Below are 21,608 nucleotides of genomic sequence, written 5' to 3' on the forward strand. Positions count from 1 at the left end.
AAATTTGACATTGTTATATGAAGGGATTCTTCTCAAAGAATTAATGTCAAAAGGCGCATTATCTCCACCCAATTTGATGATGTAACACAATCTTTGTGTGGAGAATTGAACTGTTTTGCACAAGGTCACAATAGAAATAATGTGTCATCTCTGGCTCCTGATGGTTGTAATTATGCTAACTTATTAACGTAAATCGTAAATATTATTACCATGCAATAATCTAAACCTTGATATGTAAGACCAGTGTCTCTTCTTAATAAGATTCCCAAATGGTTTATCCTCACCTTTAATATTCAAAAGGACACTTAGACTCAGCATTGAATGATGAACTACCCCGCCTTTAGTCACCATTTCTTGCAGGCATATTGCCATGGTTTAGTTTTACATAGAAACCATAAAGGCATAACACTATGTAGTTTATTACGCCTCTATACATGTATAAAGTCACTATGTCACCTTCTTTCAATACCCAATTTTTTAATGCCTATTGGTCCTCACTGTATTGGCTTGTGACTCTGATTTGACTTTTGTCCTTTTATTTCAGCAGGCAGAACTATTTTTGACAAATATCTCACTTTTCCCATGCCGCTCTGTAAAGCACTGACCTCTTACACTGTGAGTCTGCGCATTGGTGACGTTACCATACATTTATCACATCATGTTTGAATCTCAAAGTGGATTCTCATTTTCTGCTTGTGTACTTGCATCCTTCAGGACTCAATAATTTTAGGACCTAAGCACTTTTTTTGATATCCTTCCCGCAACCCTATCACACAAGGCCTTGTCATCACATGGGTTCTTACCACAACGAATCCATTCTCAGCTTCAAATAGTCCCTACTAGCAGCTATTGGCCTTCCCAGGCTGACTATTTTGTCTGCCCTAAGACTGTTCTCTCTCTCTCTGGGATCCATCTCCACCTCTTGTTTACTCCATAACTCCAATCCCCACCCCATCTTTTCCCAGCTACATTCAGCTCCAAAAAAGGGTCACTGGTCCCAAAATGTTAAAGCTGCTTTTTCTCCACAGGTGCTGCCAGACCTGCTCACGTTCTCTAGCAGTTTCTGTTTTTATCCCAGATAATCTGCGGTTCTTTGGTTTTCTCAGGATGAATGGGCTGGGTTTGGACATCCTCTCACTGTGTTTCTACTGTGTTAGTTATTTGGCAAACAGTTAGCCTGTAGCACATGTATACCTGATTTATTTCTGTACTCCTTGAATTCTTCCATTACAGAGAAAAGATTTTTTTTTAACCACATGATTGCATGCATGATATCTTCCGCTTATCCCACCTGAGAATACCAGCACTTTATAGTTCTTCCTCATTGTTTGGGAAACTGCAACAATTAGTGAGGCATGGCAGTAGCATGGCACTGCACAAAGGTTAGCTGGCTTTTAAGGTTTCAGTCAGTAAATGGTACCCAGGTGTTGTGCAGTGCAATAGTACACTATGATGTTCAGAAAGATTTTGATATTGTCCCACAAACAACATTGGTTAGTAAAATTAAAGCACATAAGTAAAGAAGCATTATATTGCTTGATGGATGAAAGATTGACTTATAGACAGGAAACAGAGCAGGTATAATAGATCATTCTTGCATCAGCAGGACGTGTGGGACACCGCTAGGATCAGCACTGTGCCCCAACTGTTTACAACATAGAACACTGAATTTGGATTTGAGGGCCAAATGTAATATTTCTAAATTTGCAGATGATAGAAAGCTGAGTGGGAACGTGTGTTGTGAAGGAAGATGCAAAATGAATTCAGGAGGATATGGTCAAATTTAATGAATGAGCAAGAATATTGCTGATGGAATATAATATGGAAAAATGGGAGGTTATTCATTTTTGGTAGGAGAAACAGATATGCATATTTCTTAAATAGTAAGAAGTTAGAAACCGTAGATGTGCAATGGGATCAGGGGGTTCCTGTTGATAAAGCAATTAAGGCCAAATGTGGGTGCAGCAAGTTATTAGGAAGGTTAATGAAATGTTAGCCTTTAATGCAGGAAGATTTGAGTACATGAGTAATAAAGTCTTGCTTTCATTGAACTGGAGCTTATCCAGACGACATCTGGAGTATTGTGTGTAGTTTTGGTCTCTTTACCTTAGCAAGTCCATTATTTACATAGACAGGAATACAATGACAGTTCATCAGACTTGTTCCTGGGATGGCAGGGCTGTCATGTGATGAGTGATTCAGTGAACAGGCCTGTGCTCTGTAGAGTTTTGAATAATGAGAGGTGATCTCATTGAAATAAATGAAATGTTTGCATTTCAGACAGGGAGTGACAAAGTCAAAAGGCACAAAGAGACTAGATCAGATATTTGAGTGTAAATGAATATATATTTATAAAATTACAAGATTATTTGCAATGAAGTATTGCCCTTGCCAGCAGTAGACTTTACCCTTCCTTTCTTTCCCAGTACATCTACACGCAGTCTTAATGTCCGCAGCTAGAACAGAGGTAGACCTCTCTGCAGTGGGCCTTGTTGGTCTGAAAGACTTGGCTTTTCCAGGGGTGGGGACCCCAGGGCAAACTCACTTTTCTCTGGACTTCTGCAGGCTTTTGGATTATAGGCAGGATGGAAGTGGTGGAATCTGGCACCTTTGCAGTGTCCTCAGCTGAAACTTCAGGGTCCTGCATGAGGCTCCTCTACCCTCTGGGTGCCTGCTAAAACCAACTTGTCTTTGAGGGGAAAGGCTAGCTGAAGTGAGGAGAAGGTCTCTTGACCCCTCTGACCTTGCCATTGACACTGAGCACTAGTGGCGACAGTGATGGACTGCAAAGCTCTGTGCACACCTGACAGGGACAAAACTGCTGGACCTGAGTCACCATGGAAACAAACCAAGCTGCCCATGAAGGCAGTCAGTTACACTTGCTGCAAACAGCTGAGAACTGGAACATTAGTGGACTCCTCCATCCTCCGATCTCGTTTAACCAATGTCTCTGAAAAAGCCGCCTGTTGTTACTGGGTCTCTCTGCAGATTAATGAAACCATTCATGGCCAAGGCCATAGGATAATCCTCAGCCAGGGGCTGAGCAAATGGCTCGCCTTTCGCAGTTCTCCAAGTGTCAGGCCCCAGGGTGTTTCTTCATCAACTGGCTGCAGAGACATGTCAGTGAGGTGCTCACCAGATTGTGCTCCCAAATCTAATCCAGATAGAGAACACACTGAGGTGAAAGGCTCTGAGCAGCTGGAGGGTGCAGGTAAAAGCCTTGCTGTTGCACCCACTTTTGGTTGAGTAGCTTTATCCTGACAATGAGAGACATCTTCTTGCGAAGACAGAAAGGCAAGATTGGGTATAATAGAGGTGGACGGGAAAGGTGATGCAAGGCCAGGAGAGATATCGAGATTCCCCAGTCAATGAGAGGGAAGTACAGAGGGCAGTAAGGGTTCATAGTACTTATGAGGGTGAGATGGGTGACAAGTAGTGAATAGAAACGCTGCATGAAATTGTGGGAGCTGCAACTGCAGTCCATAACCCTGGGTGAAAGGTATGTGCAATGGCAGAGTTAGAGTGAGTATTGGTGACCCTGTGAATGTGAGTCAGCAGAGTGAAAGTTGTGGCATTTAACCTTACAGAACACAAAAAAAAATGCATTTCTTTTTGTCACTGCTGGGTATTGCACTTGTTCCTTGTCACGAGTCAACCGGGAAGCATGTGTCACTACTCCTCAAGCCATCACAAAATGCATCAAATTCCAATGAGATCAACAAAATAGTACAGGTTAGGTAGATTGGCCATGCTAAATTGCCCGTAGTGTTCAGAGATGTGCAGCTTCGGTGGGTTATAGGGGTATTGGTCTGGGTGGGATGCTCCAAGGATCGGTGTGGACTTGTTGGGCCTAAAGGCCTGTTTCCACACTGGAGGGATTCTATGATAACTAATTTGCATGACTACTATTCAGAACAAAAGTAATTCACACCATGTTTCCATATCTCTATCTATTATAACACATATACCTTTAACAAATGACTGAAAACAAAGGATTTCTAATGCATTACTCTCAAATCTAAACTAACTATAAGCCTTAACAACCCAAAATACACAATCATTCAAGATTAAGACAGACAAAGTGCAAATGGTTTAGCACAGATAGTATGGGAGAAAAAAAAGATGGAAAATAATTACAAAGATCTGAAGTCTCGATATCAAGAGTGAGTTAATTGTCTATCACAGTTACTCTTGACTTTAGCTGAGATGACAAGTTTTTGTCTAGAAAGTGATGGTTGTTCTTCACTTTGATCCAATGTATCCAGGCCTACTCTTGTAAGAATTCTTTCTTTTAAGCTTTCTTGGTTAATTCATCTTTTCATGGCAGGGGAGAAAGGGATGTTTTCAGTTTACAGATTCTGGAGGTCAATGCCTGTTCTGCACTTAACAGATTTGTAGCAAAACGTAACTTGACAAATCAGAGCTATCATCAGGCAATTTTTCCTTCGCTCAAAAACCCTTGAGGCTACTCTTTCCCAAAGTAACAACCTTACTGCTTCAAAAAGCAACATTATTTTCCATATATAAAACTGTGCACCAATTAATTTTCTAATTTGTGTGCTCTCTAGGTGTTTTAATTATATAACAGTACAACATACAGTACACAAGGTCTCTCACAACCTCAAGACTACAAATGACCCATGTCACTATCCAGCAAAGTGGGGATCTGTCATGCCTTTCTGGTCCATATCGTTCAGGAGGAGAGCACAGGATCACAGTGTGAAGCCAGCTCCTCGCTTGCAGTGCATGAAGTGCTGTGGGAACAAGATCTAAATGTGACATAAGCAGTGTGAAAGTTGCAAAGCCATGGCAGCGGCAAGCATTTGCCCAATGACTTCAACACGATTCTAATTTCATGAGCCAGCCACCATAGAGGTCGGTTGCATAATTTAGGAGATGAAGATCAGATGATTTTATGAGAAGTTGACATAGGCCATGATGAACTGCCTGACATGAATCTCATTAACAAAAGCACTTATCAAAAAATGGGAAATTTTGACTCATTGGTGACCACTATTCAACAATCTCATTCGTTAGAGACAGAACAATTCACACCACTTAAGTGCCTTACTTAATCCATTGTATACATAGCTCTGTTTCCAAGATGTTACAATCAGTTAGGGCTGCCAATTGAACTGTGAAATGATAAGCATCCCGCTGTGATAGTGATAGTTTATGAAATTAGTCATTCAGTACAAATCCAATGATAACCTTTATGTCAACTGAATTAAATAGGCTGTTTTTTTTCTTAATTTAAAGACTAGAAATTCAAACGTCTAAATAGCTTGATTGTTCCAACATGTTCATTTATTTTCAACACACATTTGTCCCTACTTTTAACAACCACAAATGGCTCTTTATTTCTTCCAGGCATATTCCTGGACCTATCAAAAGCATATCTTATCTTCCAAATGATTATCCACCTCATAGAATCCCCCAGAGCATGGAAACAGGTCATTTGGCCCACCAAGTCCACACCAACATCTTGGAAGAGCATCCCATCCAGACCCAACCCTCTACCTTATCCCCATAAACCTGCATTTCCCATGGCTAATCCATCTAACCTGCACATCCCTGGACACTATGGGCAATTTGGCATGGTCAATCCACCTGCACATCTTTGAACTGTGGGAGGAAACCAGAGCACCCAAAGGAAACCCACACACAGACACAGGGAAAATGTGCAAATTCCACATCGACAGTCACCCAAGAATGGAATCAAACCCAAGTCCCTGGTGCTGTGAGGCAGCAGTGCTAACCACTGAGCCACCGTGCCATCCTTTACAAAGAACTTCATTGAGTTTAGATCAAACCTTGAAAAGTATAATGTTGAGATATTGGAAATCCAAGATATTGAAATTGGATCTGTTAGAAGGGAGCACTTTTAAATATGCAGCTATTTCCTTGATTCATGGACCCACCCGAACGTCTTCCAGTGAGAATTCGGGATGCTGCTAACAAATGTCCAGCAGTATTTTAGTTCTCCATTCCTATGAAAATTTAGGTCTTAGAGCAAATGGGGATATTTAATGATTGTCACTTGGTGGTACAAGATGGAGAGCGTTTGACAAAATCAATATGTGTTACTTTGACATTGTAACCTTTCAAACTCAAGTGTGTACTGTAGGTCAATAATCATACAGTCCCAGACACTGTGAATTTAATTTATAAGATCCTCGAACGATCCAGGTATCGAGATAGAAAGGAGCTGATCTATCCAAATCCGTATAGCCTCGGGTTCAGTTTTGAACAGAATTTTCCTGTTCAACAAACATCCCGTGTTCAATATGTAAAACAGAATATCTGTTCTCATCGCTTTGGGCATGCAAAACTTTCTGCCAAATTTGCCTATCAAGCATCAGTGAGTACAAATTAGAAGTAACTAATTGACTGTGAATCACTTTGAAATCTAAAGGATCTGTAAGAAGTCAACTCATACATATTGAACTGACATTGTCATTGAAGCAGTAACAATAAATTTTAATCTGTACTTTAGCATCATTACACCAATGATTCAGAGGCTTCTTTTTCTAGTGCAAAATCCAGAAACAAAGGACATAATTTTTTTATTAGTTCATAGGATGTGGAATTTACTGGCTCAGCCAGGATTTATGGCCCATCCTGAATTGCCCTTGAGAATGTAGTGGTGACCTGCCTTCTTTACAACTCGAATGGCTTGCCACATTATTTTCAGCAGGATAATTGAGAGTTAAGTATGCTGCTGTGAAACAATGAATGTTACAGTTAAAACTACAATTAGAGTTAGATCACATAAGCGTGAAACTACCAAGTTGAAAATTCTTCACCAGGGTGTCCATGACAATAAATTTGGGTGATTGGGTTTAGGACCAAAGACCCTGAGAAATAGGAACATGTGCAGACCATTCGGTCCCTCAAGGCCATTCTGCCTTTAAAGGGAATCATGGCTGATCCAGCATTCCTCACATTCATTTTCCCAGCCTTTCCCCACAACCTGTCAATCCCTTGATGATCCAAAATCTATCTATCTCAGCCTTAAATATGCACAAGGAATTTGCCCCCACATCGCTCAGTGACAAGCAGTTCAAAGACACTCAACCTTGTGAGAGAAGAAATTTGTCCTCATCTCAGTCTTAAATTGGCACCCTTTTATTCTGAGTCTATACCCTCTAGCCCTCGGCTCTCCAATGGGGGAAAATACCATTGTATCATTTACGCTGTCAAGCCGCTTAAGAATCTATATGTCTCAATGAGAATACTTCTTTGTTCTTCTGAACTCCTGTAAGTCCGAAATTGTTGAGCCTTTGCTCATTAGACAATATCCCCATTCCAGCAATCATCCGAGTGACCCTTCTTTGAATTGGTCTCACCAGCACCCCCACAGTCGTGGTAAAACTTCCCTACTCTTATACTCCAAACCCCTTGAAATAAGAGCCAATGTCCCTTGAGCCTTCCTGATTACCTGCTGCACCAGTGTGCTGGTTTTCTGTTTCGTACAAGTACTGCCTAGTCCCTTGTATAGTAGCTTTCTGCAGGTTTTTCTTCCTTGAAATAATATTCTGATCTTCTGTTCTCCCTTCCAAAGTAAACAACTTCACATTTTCCCACATGATGCTCCACTTACCAATCTTTTGCACACTTACTTGACCTGTCAATATCTGTCTGAAACTGCATCCTTCTCGCAACCTGCTTTCCCACTTATTTTTGAATTGTTTGCTAATTTGGCTTCGATACAGTCATTTCTTGTTTTTTCCAAATCATGAATATATTTTGTAAACAGTTGTAGTCCCAGTGCTGATCCTAATGAAACCCCACTGACCACAGGTCTATTTGAAGTACAGATCTGACATGATTTACTTGAACAGCTGTGAAGGGCTAAATAGTCTCATCCTGTTGCAACGTTGCTATTCTCAAACTCTGACTGGCATTTGCATGGACGCCTTTTTTAGAATGTCATTGACATAACTGGAAGTTATGATTGTACCAGACAATTTCTCATTTGTTGGACTTGCATTTTCAAGTTCAAGACAGAACGTATAGTGAAATGCATGGCTGTTTCACACATTTCATGAATGCATCTTAACAAATTACACATATGTGCTTTTTAGAGATTAAATCATCACAAGGCTCCAATGACTTTGTCAGGAGTCCCCAAATTCTAATGGTGCCACAATGCGAGCAGAAGTGAGGCAGGGCTCCGGCGATAACATCAACCCTGTAGAATTTAAATATCATCCCTGCTTCTGCCTTGGTCCTTATCTTTCACTTCTGTCTCTTTTTTTCCCGGAATTGTTTTTTCATTCATTATGAGAAGTGAATTGTCTTCTCAACACAAGCTAGTAGAGGTGGGAGGGGAGAGTAACAGACAGTTAAGATCAATAATGGGACTTAACTACTCAGAGTCTGTAGTCTTTATACAACTCCTATTTTAATTTGAGATAACAAAGTGTGGAGCTGGATGAACACAGCAGCCGAGCAGCATCTTAGGAGCAGCTCCTGAGATGTTGCTCGGCCTGCTGAGTTCATCCAGCTCCACACTTTGTTATCTCAGATTCTCCAGCATCTGCAGTTCCCATTATGTCCTATTTTAATTTGTTGAGTAAGCAAAAGACTTGCCAAAACATGCATAATTCTTACTCAAATAGATAGATTGGATTTTGATGAGGTTATCAATGCCAGAATGTTGTTTTTCTAAATTCAGCTTTATGTGGTAGAGCCACAGATGCTCACATCAAGCAAACCAAGAATAGGTTTAATTGTTTTGGTGCTCCTTAGTCCCACAAGGAAAATTCCATGTCATTACTCTCTGGTACCTACCCATCCATTCTTCTGTCCTTCATTCATGAAGCCACTTGCACTACTCTCTTCGCTTACATGTTTGTGTGCCTGCCCTAGGAATTGATTTCTTGCTGCCCATTACTGCTCTCGTACCCAACCCAGCTGGTTTTTCCCATCAGTTTTCAGCAGGAGACTTACAAAGACCATGAGAGTGAAGCCAGTTAGATAAAATCTTTCATTTCTTATTCTGCTGAGGTCAGGATGGTTTACAACCTGTTTTCAACCAATGTCTCATGGCTCCTGCTCCAAGTTACAATCAGCATCAGGAATATATATGGGAATGCCCTTTGCATTGGGAGGTGCTCAGTGGGAGTGCAATCCGTGCAGCCAGACGAGCAATTTGATTTAAATTACGGCAGACCATGGAGCCTTTAAGATCTCATTCATTCTTCCTGGCACGTAACATATCATCACCCTAGCCTGATTCTCCCACAACATGAAACTGATGTCCATTATGTTAATTCAGAGAGTTATTGAAGCTGTGTCACTCATTTCTTTGTCAAAAACTGTGAAGTGATAAAATGACAAAAAAAGCCTCTATTGCAATATTGAAGTTTTGTTTTTTGACTTTCCTTCTTGAATAAAATCAATTTACTTGCTTGCCAACATCTGATTCCAGCTGGATTGTACAAGATAACTAAAAGAAGTGTCTTTTTTTTTGTTAAACTATGTCTATATTATTAATTGAGTTCAAATGTTACTTCTTCGTCAATTGTCAATCGAAGCCATTAATTCATTCATATAAGCCTCGAATGATAACAATGAAAATTCAAATATATTGGTTAATTGGCTACTTTTCATCACCTACAGTAACCCCCACAGTGATTCCTGTTGAGATTATTAATTCATACACAGAACAATGAAGAAAAATATGAGAGCCCAGATTTCACATGAGCTATGGCATGTCATCAATAATGTTGTTTTACACAATCTGTCAGGAATTTGTCAATATAATACTTAAAAGCAGTAAAACATCTTACCATAGTCACACACTCAAAACTTGGTTTAAACATTAATGGATACATCGATGTTTCACAAGCCCGGATGTACAGCATTGATGGGCCAAAGAAGTCTTTCCCTTCCAGAACAGCTTTAATTTTCCAGTCTTCCCGTGAGTCATTATGCTGAAAAATAAATTATGTACAACGTCTCCATTATGATTTGCCTCAACTGCCATTTGTAAATAAAAGCAGATTGCTGGAAAAGCTCAGCAGGTCTGGCAGCATCTCTGCAGAGTGTTTGCTGTACAATTTATGAGGTGCAAAGTCACATTGTTTCTCGATGCACAACTCGCATCATTTTTTACATTTTTAATCATAGGCCACCTATTGTCCCTCTGCTGACAACAAAATATTTATCCCTGAAAATGTATTATTTTGAATTGATAACAAGTAAGGTGCTTTAAAACTGTACATTTCATACAAACAAGCTATCATACAGAAGTGAAAACATGGTGTCAAGCATAAAATGTAGTTTGCTAAGTCAGTGTTCAGATTTCAGAATTTCCAATATTGAAGTAAAGCTAAACACAAAATAAAACATTTCTTCAAAGCGCTCAAGATGATGTTATTTGCTCTTCTCCTTTCCTCTATCTGTCCTTAGTCAAATCTGGATTGGTGAAAAACAGCTTGAGGACATGTGCCACAGTCTCCCAGCTGCTTTCCACTGACTGGTTCATTAGGAGAAATACTAAAACCAAACAATTACCTTTCCCGATATTTACACTGTTGAAATGCAGGGTTTTCCTTTCAGCCCTTACATCTAGTATTCACTGTTTTTGAAGAAGGAATCTGTACAGGCTTTCTCAGAGTATGGCCTTGCACGGATTCACTGGCTAAAAGACAGCTCCTGCAATAAAAGAGACTTTTTTTTAAATGAAGGGACCCTGTGCTAGCCACATCTTCTTCACTGTGGTAGGCTCACTGATGCTCCTGCAGCAAATGCCCATTGCTTTCGCTGCAGAATGTTTTGAAAGCAACTTGAGCACCTTGCTATTAAATACCCCAGGACCAAAAAAATGGTTGAGTCAGGGTTATATTTCCAGAGCAACTGGAAAAGCTGTCCTGAAAAGGTATGGCAAAGTCACAAGGTTTGAGGGAAGGGGCAGAAAGTCTTGGCCAGTAACTGAAAAACTTATACATCATAAATAAGGAAATAATTTCTATTAAAAACCAAAGCACGGTTTTGCTTGGGCTAGGTGAGGCACACCTCAGCAAACTGAGGACTAATTAAAATTAATTCCTCAATTCTACTCAATCTAGTTATTTATATTAAATACTTCAATCTTCTAATATCAGCAAAATTTTTGAAATGAAATCCTGACACTATATAAAATAGAAATATGAAAATATAATGTGATCATCAAAAATTTCAAGTTCAATTGCAGGAATATTATAAAACATGGAATTCTGATATTAACTTTTGTGGACCATAACTACATATTCTAACCTACTTAAATGCAGAAAAATACTCATCATTAGCAAATTTATCCTTATCACTGAGATAATTCTGAACATTTGCTTGCGCAAGAGAAGTTGACAGGAATCTAATGAAGATGCCCTCACATTCTGTAGCAGTCCATCTGGTGTCTTACAATGGATCCCACTGAAGATGATTTTGATGGTGCATTGTTTGTAGAAACTCTGTTGAATGTTTTACCAAGTTATCTCTCTTACAGCTAAACGGCTTTCGGTGAAAGGGAGCATGAGATCCCAGACTGATGTCACAGCCAACCTGGTAAGTGATTGGCTGTTTGAAGGGAGAGTAAAGTCTTTAATTTATTTTTAATTCTCATCAAATAACTTATTGAAATTACTAAACTAAAATTAGTTGACTATTATTGTGTGTTAGTGAGAATTAAATTCAGTTTTATTTAGTGGGCAATTTTTTGTTTAATTAAAGAGGCGGCAGGCCAGTCCCTTCATGCAGTATGCTCTCCCATACATCAGAGACATATCAGACATGACCACAAAACTACTCAGACCGCTCGGTATTAGGGTAGCCCACAAACCAACAACCACCCTGCAACACCTACTGACACACATAACGGGATCCCATACCCACAACCAATAAAACAAATATAATATACAAAATACCATGTAAGGACTGTGAAAAAAACATTACACAGGCCAAACTGGAAGAAAACTGACAATAAGGATACACAAACACCAACTAGCCACCAACAGACACGATCAGTTCTCATTTGTCTCAATACATATGGACAAAGAAGGACACAAATTCAATTGGAACAACACATCCAAATTAGCACAAACCAGAGACATGCCAGGGAATTCCTGGAAGCCTGGCATTCTAACTGGAACTCCATCAACAAATACACTGAACTGAACCCAATATACAAACCACTAAAGATCAAAACTGGAAGTAATGCCAACCACCTCAGCAAACTGAGGCAAATAAATAATAAGCGGGACAAAACAGGGAGAGAAAGAGCGGCACGGTGACTCAGTGGTTAGCACTGCTGCCTCACAGCGCCAGGGGCCCAGGTTCGATTCACCCTCGGGCAACTGTCTGTGTGGAGTTTGCACATTCTCCTGTGTCTGCGTGGGTTTCAGCCAGACGCTCCGGTTTCCTCCCACAGTCCAGGCTAGGTGGATTGGCCTTGCTAAATTGCCCATAGCATCCAGGGATGTATAGATTAGGGGGATGGGTCTGGGTGGGATGATCTGTGGATCGGTGTGGGTTTGTTTCCACACTGTAGAGATTCTATGATAACACCAATGTTTCACCGGAGGCGCGCTGACGATGTTACCTAGCAGGCTGACTAAACATTGGCAACCAAACACACTGACTCAGTGAGCAAGTCTACAACCTCATGCTCTACTTGTGAAGTGCAGGAATTCTTGGACGATGATTGCATCACTGAGCAACACATGCAGGAGATGCTGTCAGTACCTCCAATTTGAGCGCTGAGTTGTGGAGCTTGAACAAGGTCTGGAGGCACTGAGGAGCATCCACAACATTGAAAGTTCTGTGGATAGCACATACAAGGCCGTGGTTAGCCCCCAGTGTGAAAGGATGCAGGACAATAGGGAATGGGTAATCATCACATGCAAGCATTAGTCATGGTAGACAGTGCAGGAGTCCCCTAAGGCCATCCTTATAGCCAACCAGTACTCTCTGCTGAGTTCTGGAGGTGGTGACAATGCCTCTGGGAAGAGCAGCCAAAGTAAAACCTGCAACACCGCAAGTCACTCATCTGCACAGGGACAGAAGCAAAAGGTGGTAAGGACTGCAGCAATGGGAGAACTCAAGCAATGGGGGAACAGTGAAGCATTTCTGCTCTCGTGACAATAGGATGGCATGGGGCCTCCCTGGTGCAAGAGTCCTACAGGTTACTGAACAGTTACAAGTCATTTTGCTGGGAGGAAAGGAACCAGCCAGTAGTCATTGTCACAGAATCAGAGTCTTCCAATACAGAAGCAGACCCTTTGATCCAACCAGTCCATGCCAAATAAAATTCCAAACTAAACTCCTGGCCCATATCCCTCCAAGCCTTTCTTATTCATGCACTTATCCAAATGTCTTTTAAATGTTGTAATTGTATTCACATCCACCACTACCTCAGAAAGTTCATTCCACATGCAAACCACCCTGCCTGTGGAACATGTTAACACCAATGACAGAGGTAGGAAGAGGGATGAGGTCCTGAAGGCTGAATTTAGGGTGTTAGGAGCCTGATTGAAAGTCAGGACCTCAAAGATGGTAATGTCTGGATTACTACCTGTGTCGTATGCTAGTGAGGCTGGGAATTGGCAGATGAGGCAGTTTAGTCCATGGCTGCAAGAGTGGTGTAGAAGGGAAAGCTTTAGATTTCTGAACAAACTGCGACCTAGTGGAACTGGTTCAAGAGGAACAGCTTTCACCTGAACACTAATGGGGCCAATATTCTAGCCGGTGGTTTTGCTAGCACAATTGAGTAGACTTTAAACTAGTTTGGCAGGGGGCTGGGAACCTAAAGGAAAGATCTGAATTAGCTGGAGTGAGTGAGGGCGGAAGCAAAAAGAGAATCAAGACAGTAAATAAAAAGCAAGAAGCAACTGAGCAGTGTACCACTAAGCTGAGTGGAAACCAGGTACTGAGAGAAAAAGGGAGAATGTGTGAAAACAAAGGTTTCTCTGGTGGAGGCGTTAGGATTCAAAAAGGTATAAAGACGAGCATAAGGGCATTTTCCCTGAATGCTCACTGCACTCAAAACAAGTTAAATGAGTTGACAGTAAAAAACATGACAAATGGGTATTGTTTACTGCCCATTACAAAGACATGGTTGCAGGGTGGCCATGACTGAGAGTTAAATATCCAGGGGTATCAGACTATTCAGAAGGACAGACAGGGAGGAAAGGAAGGTGGAATAGCTCTGATACTTATGGATGGCATCAGGGTAGTAGTGAAGGACGATACAGGTTCCATGGAGAAATAGGTTGAATCAATATGGGTGGAAATTAGAATTAGTAAGGGGAAAACTGATAGGCATCGTCTACAGACCACCAAATAAAAGCATCATGCTGGAGTAAGCAATAAACAAAGAAATAACTAATGCATGTCGAAGTGGTATGGTAAATATCTCAGAGGATTTTAATTTACATATTGATTGGTCAAACCAAGTCAGTCAAGACAGCCTTGAGGAGAAGTTCATAGAACGTACCCGTGATAATTTTCTCGAACTGTATGTAATGGAACTTAAGGGAGGCAAACTATCCTAGATCTGGTCCTGTGTAATGAGACATCAATACTTAATTATCTCATAAGTCGGGTTCCATCCGCAGAAATAAGCATGGTGTGGCTGAATTTAAAATACAGATGGAGGGTAAGAAGTTAAAATCCAATGCCAATGTCTTACCATGAAACAAAGGAGGCTACAATGGGGTGAGGGAGGAGTTGGCTATTGTAGACTGGAACCAAAGACTATATGGTGGGACAAAAACTGAAAGAGCTGTGGATGATGTAAATCAGAAACAAAAGCAGAAATTGCTGGAGCAGATCTGTGGAGCATCTGTGGAGAGAAATGTTTCAAGTCAAATGACCGCTCCTCAGAACTCAGATGAACAGTGAAGGAATTTAAAGGCAATTTTTCAGTGTTCAGAAAAAGTATGTACTAAAAAGGAGGAAATGTAGGAAAGTAAGAGGCTGGTGGGTGCCTGGAATGCCTTGCCAGTGGAGGCAGTAGATGCTGACACAATAGTGTCTTTCAAGATGTATCTGGACAGGTACATGGATGGGCAGGGAGCAATGGGATACAGACTTTTAGAAAATAAATGACAGGTTTAGACAGAGGATCTCGATCGGCGCAGGCTTGGAGGGCCAAAGGGCCTGTTCTTGTGCTGTAATTTTCTTTGTTCTTTGTTCTTTGAAAAAAGAAAAATCAGCCATGGATAACTGAGGAAATAAAGCAAAATCTCATATTGAAAGCAAGAGCACACAAAGTGGCAAAGATTAATGGGAAACTATGGAATTGAAAAAGCTTTAAAGGTCAACAGAAAGCCATGAGAAAAGCTATAAAGAAACGTAAGATGGATTAGGAAAGTAAACTAACTCATAACATAAAAATAGATAGCAAATGTTTCTACAAATATATAAAATGAAAAAAGGGAGCTAAGGTAAACATTGGTCCCTTGGGTATTTGTGTGGTTGGCGATCAGTGGTGAGTAGCATGCCTCAAGGATCAGTATTGGGACTGCATTGTTTATAATTTGCATCAATGATTTAGAGCTGGGAACCATATGTAGTGAGTCAAAGTTCACAGATGATAATGTGTGGTAGAGCGGGGTGTGCAGAGGACACTGAAAGTCTGCAGAGGGATATAGATAAGTTAAGTGAGTGGGCAAAGGTCTAGCAGATGGAGTACAGTGTCAGCAAATGTGAGGTAATCCATTTTGGTGGGAATAACAACGAAATGTACTATTTTTTTAAATGGTGAAAAATTGCAGCATGCTGTTGTGCAGAGGGATCTGGGTGTCCTTGTGCATGAATCACAAAAAGTTGTCTTGCAACTGCAGCAGGTAATTCAGAAGGCAAATGGAATATTGTCCTTCACTGCCACAGGGATGGATTTTAAAAGTAGAAACGTTATGCTGCAGCCGAATAGGGTGCTGGTGAGGCCATACCTGGAATACTGTGTACAGTTTTGGTCTCCTTACTTGAGAAAGGATGTACTGGCACTGGAGGGAGTGTAGAGGAAGTTTACTAGGTTGATTCCGGAGTTGACTTATGAGGAGAGATTGAATAGAGTAGGACTATACTCATTGGAATTTAGATGAATGAGGGGGAATCTCATAGAAATATATAAGATTCTGAAGAGAATAGATCAGGTAGAAGCAGGGAGGTTGTTTCCACTGATGGATGAAACTAAAACTAGGGAGCATAGTGTCAAAATAAGGGGGAGCAGATTTAGGACTGACCTGAGGAGGAGTCCTCAAAAATTCAATCAAGTTAGTGAGGCACGACCTACACTGCACAAAATCATGTTGTCTCTCACTAATAAGTCCACTTGCTTGTAAATGTGTGTAAATCTTATCCTTGAGAATCTTTTCCACGAATTTCCCTACCACTGATGTAAGGTTCACAGGCCTGTAATTTCCTGGCTTATCCCTGATGCCTTTTGTAAATAATGGGACAACATTTGGCTATTTTCTAGTCATCTGGGATCTCACCTGGGGCCAAACAGGATACAAAGAGTCACTTGCTGCAGAAATCACAGAATCGGTGATCTGCACTTATAGTCATGGCTGGTCTAGTTCAGTTTCTGAAAGGTAACTCTAAAAATATTGACGGGGAGGCATTCAGAAAAGGTCATTTCAAGGAGAAATATTTGGATTCAATCACATTGGAGACTGGGAACATGGACGGTGTGAATGTTACTTGTCATTCATCAGCCAAAGTAGAGCACAGAAAGTGCTGGGAATGTTCAGCAGGTCAGGCAGCCATCATGGAGAAGGGAATTGAACTATCATTTCAGATCAATGACCTTGCATCAGACAGCTCACTGTTCTGACACATTAACTCTGCTTCTATCTTGGTAGGTGATGACTGAATCTGTCTATTTCCAGGACTTTCTGTTTATATTTCATATTTACAGCATCTGAAATATTTTGCTCCTGAGATTTCATACTGCATGAATTCTTTTAATACCTTTTAGTAGCTACAGTATTCAACATTGTAGGGTTTGTCATTTGATTTGGGTAGTCACTTCCTGGAAGAGATCACGGAGACTGGTCAGGCAGGAGTAAAGTTGTCGATTCCTAGCCAGACTGTTGTCACACAAATAATCATTAAGTTTGTTCCTGATAATTAATTTAATTACTTTACATGGAACAGAGGTCAATCAAATTGGTTATTACTTACCTCTGTCTGGTTTGTCACTCACTTTCAATATATATGCCAAAAAAGATAAATTTATAGGGATATGGAGGAAGAAGAGAAGACTGGGACTAATCAGATAGCTCATTTTAAAAGTCATCAGATACAATAGGCTGAATATTGTCCTCTGTATGTTTCTATACAGATGTTTACAAATACCATCTCATTTGCATTAAATTTCTGAATTTTTTCTGCCGTACACTTTTATAGAATTTTCATTTCTTCATAATTACTTTGAAGTATCATTCAGAATAATTGACATTTGTATGTGAACAGTTTTCAGTATCAGACACATTCCTCCATTGCTATCGCACTACTGAGAGTATTTTTTTTGTTGTGTTTCACCTTTGCAGCTACATTATTTTTTCTGTACCTCTCAATATCTCTTCTTACTGCCTTTATTTGCTTCTTAACCCATTTAAAATCATATTTTTAGTCTGATCTAAGGACTGCACCTGCATATTGAAGATTATCTTTCTAAAAAGATATTCCATTTGTCTTCTACTATTTTGTTGACAGACAACCATATCAGAATAATTTGACTCCGGTTGGAACCAATAAAGAGCAGCAGTGTAGAATTACATTGTTTCTATAAGAGTGGGCAAGGGCATCAATGCAGTCTTAAAAGGAGAGTCTGCACTCCCTTGATATGTCTGAAGTGCCCTTAGAGTAGCCTCGACAGTATACTAGGTGGCCTCATTTTGCTATCCACAAACATCTTTTCTTAGAGAAAGCCATGCCTGTTTTGGAGAGTATCAGCATCATTATTTGCCACTCAAAGGGCACAAGCAAAGGGCAAGAGAATGGAGTTAATCAATGAAGCCTTCACTTCAGTTTAGCACCTTCCACTTTTGTTACCACAGCCTATTAACCACTTCCAAACAAAAAACAATCCTTCAATCAATACTCATTCTCAAAAATGACATCACATAGATCCCAACACTGATAGCAATCAACTAATTGAAAATTACTCATACAAGGATATTTTGCCTGTGTGACAATCATAAAGGAAGTGAAATCAGAGCATAAGAGCGTATCATTTTAACACCATCAAATAAACGGAAGACAAGTGTACTTTCCCTGAATATCTAAAATGTTTTCTCTTATTCTAAACATGCATTGAAGACCAAAATCACAAGAGATGGGTGTCATCTCCTTTACAATGAAAATGTAATTATTTTGAACAGATTCTTCTTTCATTGAAGTGGGCCCCACAATAAAACTTGTGCCAAGCTTGCTGATGCTTTAACACTGTAGCCACAGGTCAGCCTGTTCCATCTCTCTCCGCTCCCATGGATTTAAAATCTGTGCTCCCACCTATTATAGGGCTAAGTGGGCTATCAAATGCTGACATTCTTAACAATCGGCAGCCTGGTTCACAGCCACATTGGGCTGAAATGCCAAGGTTCGATCTCATTTGTCCTGATGTCAACAAAGCTGCAGGTTGTTGGAATGCTCCTCTCACATCCTTAGACACACCCAAATTTTCAGTTGAGTACCCAACTAGGTCTCATAATCCCAAAATCATGATCAACCTTCTCCTGGTCCTCCATTGGGAAAGGGTGGTATCCTCATCCATCAACTGTTTTTCTGGTTTTCCTACATTTGTTACTACCACCTTCACCCTCTCTATCTTCATCATCCTTCGCTGAATGAAGCATGTGTTCTGTTTCTCCCCACCCTCAACCTGATCTTCTTCTTCCCCTGCTCCTTAGAAACAGCGTGGCATGAGGTTATTTGAGGTATTTATACACAAGGACAAGGATTTTAACTTGCTGCAAATTGAATTCAGCTGCAAAGTTCGGATTAGTTCAACTTTAAACAGGATGCAAGGTCATAAATTAACTAGTTTAGCATTGGAATAATCAAGCATAGAGGTATCAAAAGTTCAGAGAATTGAAAAAGCAGGAATTCTTGGCAATACAGTTACTATGAGGTCAGGGATTTTTAGGACTGTGTGTTTGAATAATGTCTCAGCCTCAGACAATAAGAGACAGGTGATGCCTAGGGAACGAAGTTTGAATCAGCAGCTCAGATGATTGCAAAGGCTTTTGTCTTGCCAATATTTAAGTGGACATTTTTTTCCCTAATTCAACACTGGATGTCAAACATGTAGCAGGGCAAATCGGTGGTAATGGAGGGAATCAAAAAGCTAGCGATGACCTAGAACTGCAGGCGTTGAATATACGTGTAGAATCTGATGTTGTGGATTTGGATGATGGTACCAAGGAATAGGATGCTAACAAGAAGTATTTAGGCAAAAATCCTTGAGATACTCCAGCAATAACAGTGAGAACATTGGGAGAAACGCCAATGCAAGAGATGATCTGTACATGATGGGAAAGGAAAGAATGGAACAAGGTAAACTTGGCTTCTCAAATGCTGCACACCAAACTGTAGAAACCCTGAGCATAATGATCCAATTTGGTGTAAGTTCCTACTGATTGTGAAAATCAGCAGATCACATAAATCTGACAAACAACTCAGCATTGCTGGTTCAAACTCTGGACATGTCAGTGTAAGTTTTCCACAAATTATTGCAAGGAATCTCACAGCTACTAGCCAATTTTTCTACATACCTGTTGATTCTTCTTTGTATCATCAATGATGACACAGGGAGATACACCTGCAGATCAATTCTCAAAAACCCATTTTCAAGAGTTAAGCTTTTAAAATCAGTCTTAGAAATGAAATGTCAAGGATGACACTGAATCAGTGAGTGTTTACCAATATTATAAGTGCCTTGAAAGACAATGTTAAAATGAAACATGTAATGTTCAATATGTTGATTCACATGCTGCTGGTAGGTTATGCAAATATGAGTTTCTGCTTTTTTGTTCATTCAAATGTGAGCAGTAGACCCCATCATTGAGCATCTTGGCTCTGCAGTTACTTGTGCATTTGTTGGCACAACAATAAAATTTAAAGCAGAGGGTCTCTGTGTTTTTGATCGTTGCATGCTCTTTATCTCCTTTGTAACGGCTTATTCACTGTCAATTAAATTGGTCCATAAAATGTTGTATTTCAGCTCTTTGGAAACAAGATTCATTTAGTAGTTATTAATCTTATTTAATTGCTATTGATTCCTGTTAAGGCTTCTCTCTCAGATACAATGCAACAGAATGCATAATTAACCAATTAAACAGCTTTGACAAACGTTTTTTTCCTTGGCTATGAATGTCATAAACAGAAATTTTTATTTTTTCCATTTCATGCAATGTTCTGCAGTATATTAGGCATAATCCACATGTACCAATATTTTGATTGTTATGTATACTTTCCCTCTTGCGTACGGCTTATTGATTATCAGCAAAATCATACCTAACATGAATAAAGTGGTCGATTTCAGCAACAACAGCAACATTGTATGAATGGGTTCTAAGTAACTATAGTCTTTGACTGCATTTCTCTGTATGGTGTCAATTGTTTTCTATTAAAAGGAGTGCATTTAGATAAGATATTGCATTTGAGTAGTCAGTGGTTTATATTGTCACTGTACATAAAGAGTAAATCTTCTTTCAAATATCTCAGCAGATTTTGGCATGCTTACCAAAGCAAGTTTTTCTATTCAGTGAACAAAGTTCTCAACCTGTACAAGATAACTCTTAAACATAACCTTAATTTCAAAAGTGAGGAATGAATCTGGTAAAAATATGCCAGAAAATATTCTGTGTAAGCAAGGACTGGAACACCAGAATAACTTAGTAAATTCACACAAAAGGACTGCAAAAACCTAAAAGATTATTGTTGTGCCATGTCAGTTCAGAAAATTCACACCTAAAATGTACAAGCCTAATGATTTAAAAATACAGTCCAGTTGTTACCATACCATAACATTTCTGCATAAAATATTTAAAGGAAATTGCAATTTTTGTAAGGTTTAACAAGAGACATTTCCAATATGATTTGTTAATTTCCACTATGTTCAATTTAAACTGTCATTTGATGAGAAGATCATCAACTGAAATAGCAAACTGATACGTGGCAGGACTTGCAGGTTGGAATTTAATTGCAGCTGGAGACTGACACAAAATTTTCTGAAGAGAGGAATTAAAACATTTGAATGATGCTGAATTTTGTTAAACAAAGCCTGCATTTACAATACGTACCAGTGGAATATTTTTGATGACAGATTGGTGGGTGGGAGCAATAACTTCCAATTCAGTCTCCAAGTTGTCCTCAGGATTTACTATACATGTAATGTTGTACAAACGAATGTCACATGGAGACCTTAGCAGAATCTGACAAGTGTATCGACCTGGTCCTTTTGCAAGAAATTTCATTGGCAGGATAGCTGAATCTTCCTTATCTAGATTTATGAAAAAAAGTAACAGTATTAATTTTCCATATTCTGTGGCTACTTAGAATTTGGTTACTAGAATTATGGTAATTTCCAAAAATTATATTTTATCACAAAT

General features: G+C 39.8%; 1 protein-coding gene across 1 annotated transcript in view; it reads right to left on the minus strand.

The window, feature by feature from the left end:
• Positions 1-21,608, minus strand: part of LOC125456902 (cilia- and flagella-associated protein 47-like) — a 478,989-nt gene that overhangs the window by 215,286 nt on the left and 242,095 nt on the right. The window contains exons 47-48 of the mRNA XM_048540417.2: positions 21,300-21,499; positions 9,798-9,941 (exon numbers count right to left, since the gene is read on the minus strand). Of these exons, the coding sequence (XP_048396374.2) occupies positions 9,798-9,941; positions 21,300-21,499 (344 nt within the window). The remainder of the gene's footprint in view (positions 1-9,797; positions 9,942-21,299; positions 21,500-21,608) is intronic.

This window comes from Stegostoma tigrinum, chromosome 12 (assembly GCF_030684315.1).
Source record: "Stegostoma tigrinum isolate sSteTig4 chromosome 12, sSteTig4.hap1, whole genome shotgun sequence".
Classification (NCBI taxonomy): Eukaryota; Metazoa; Chordata; class Chondrichthyes; order Orectolobiformes; family Stegostomatidae; genus Stegostoma; species Stegostoma tigrinum.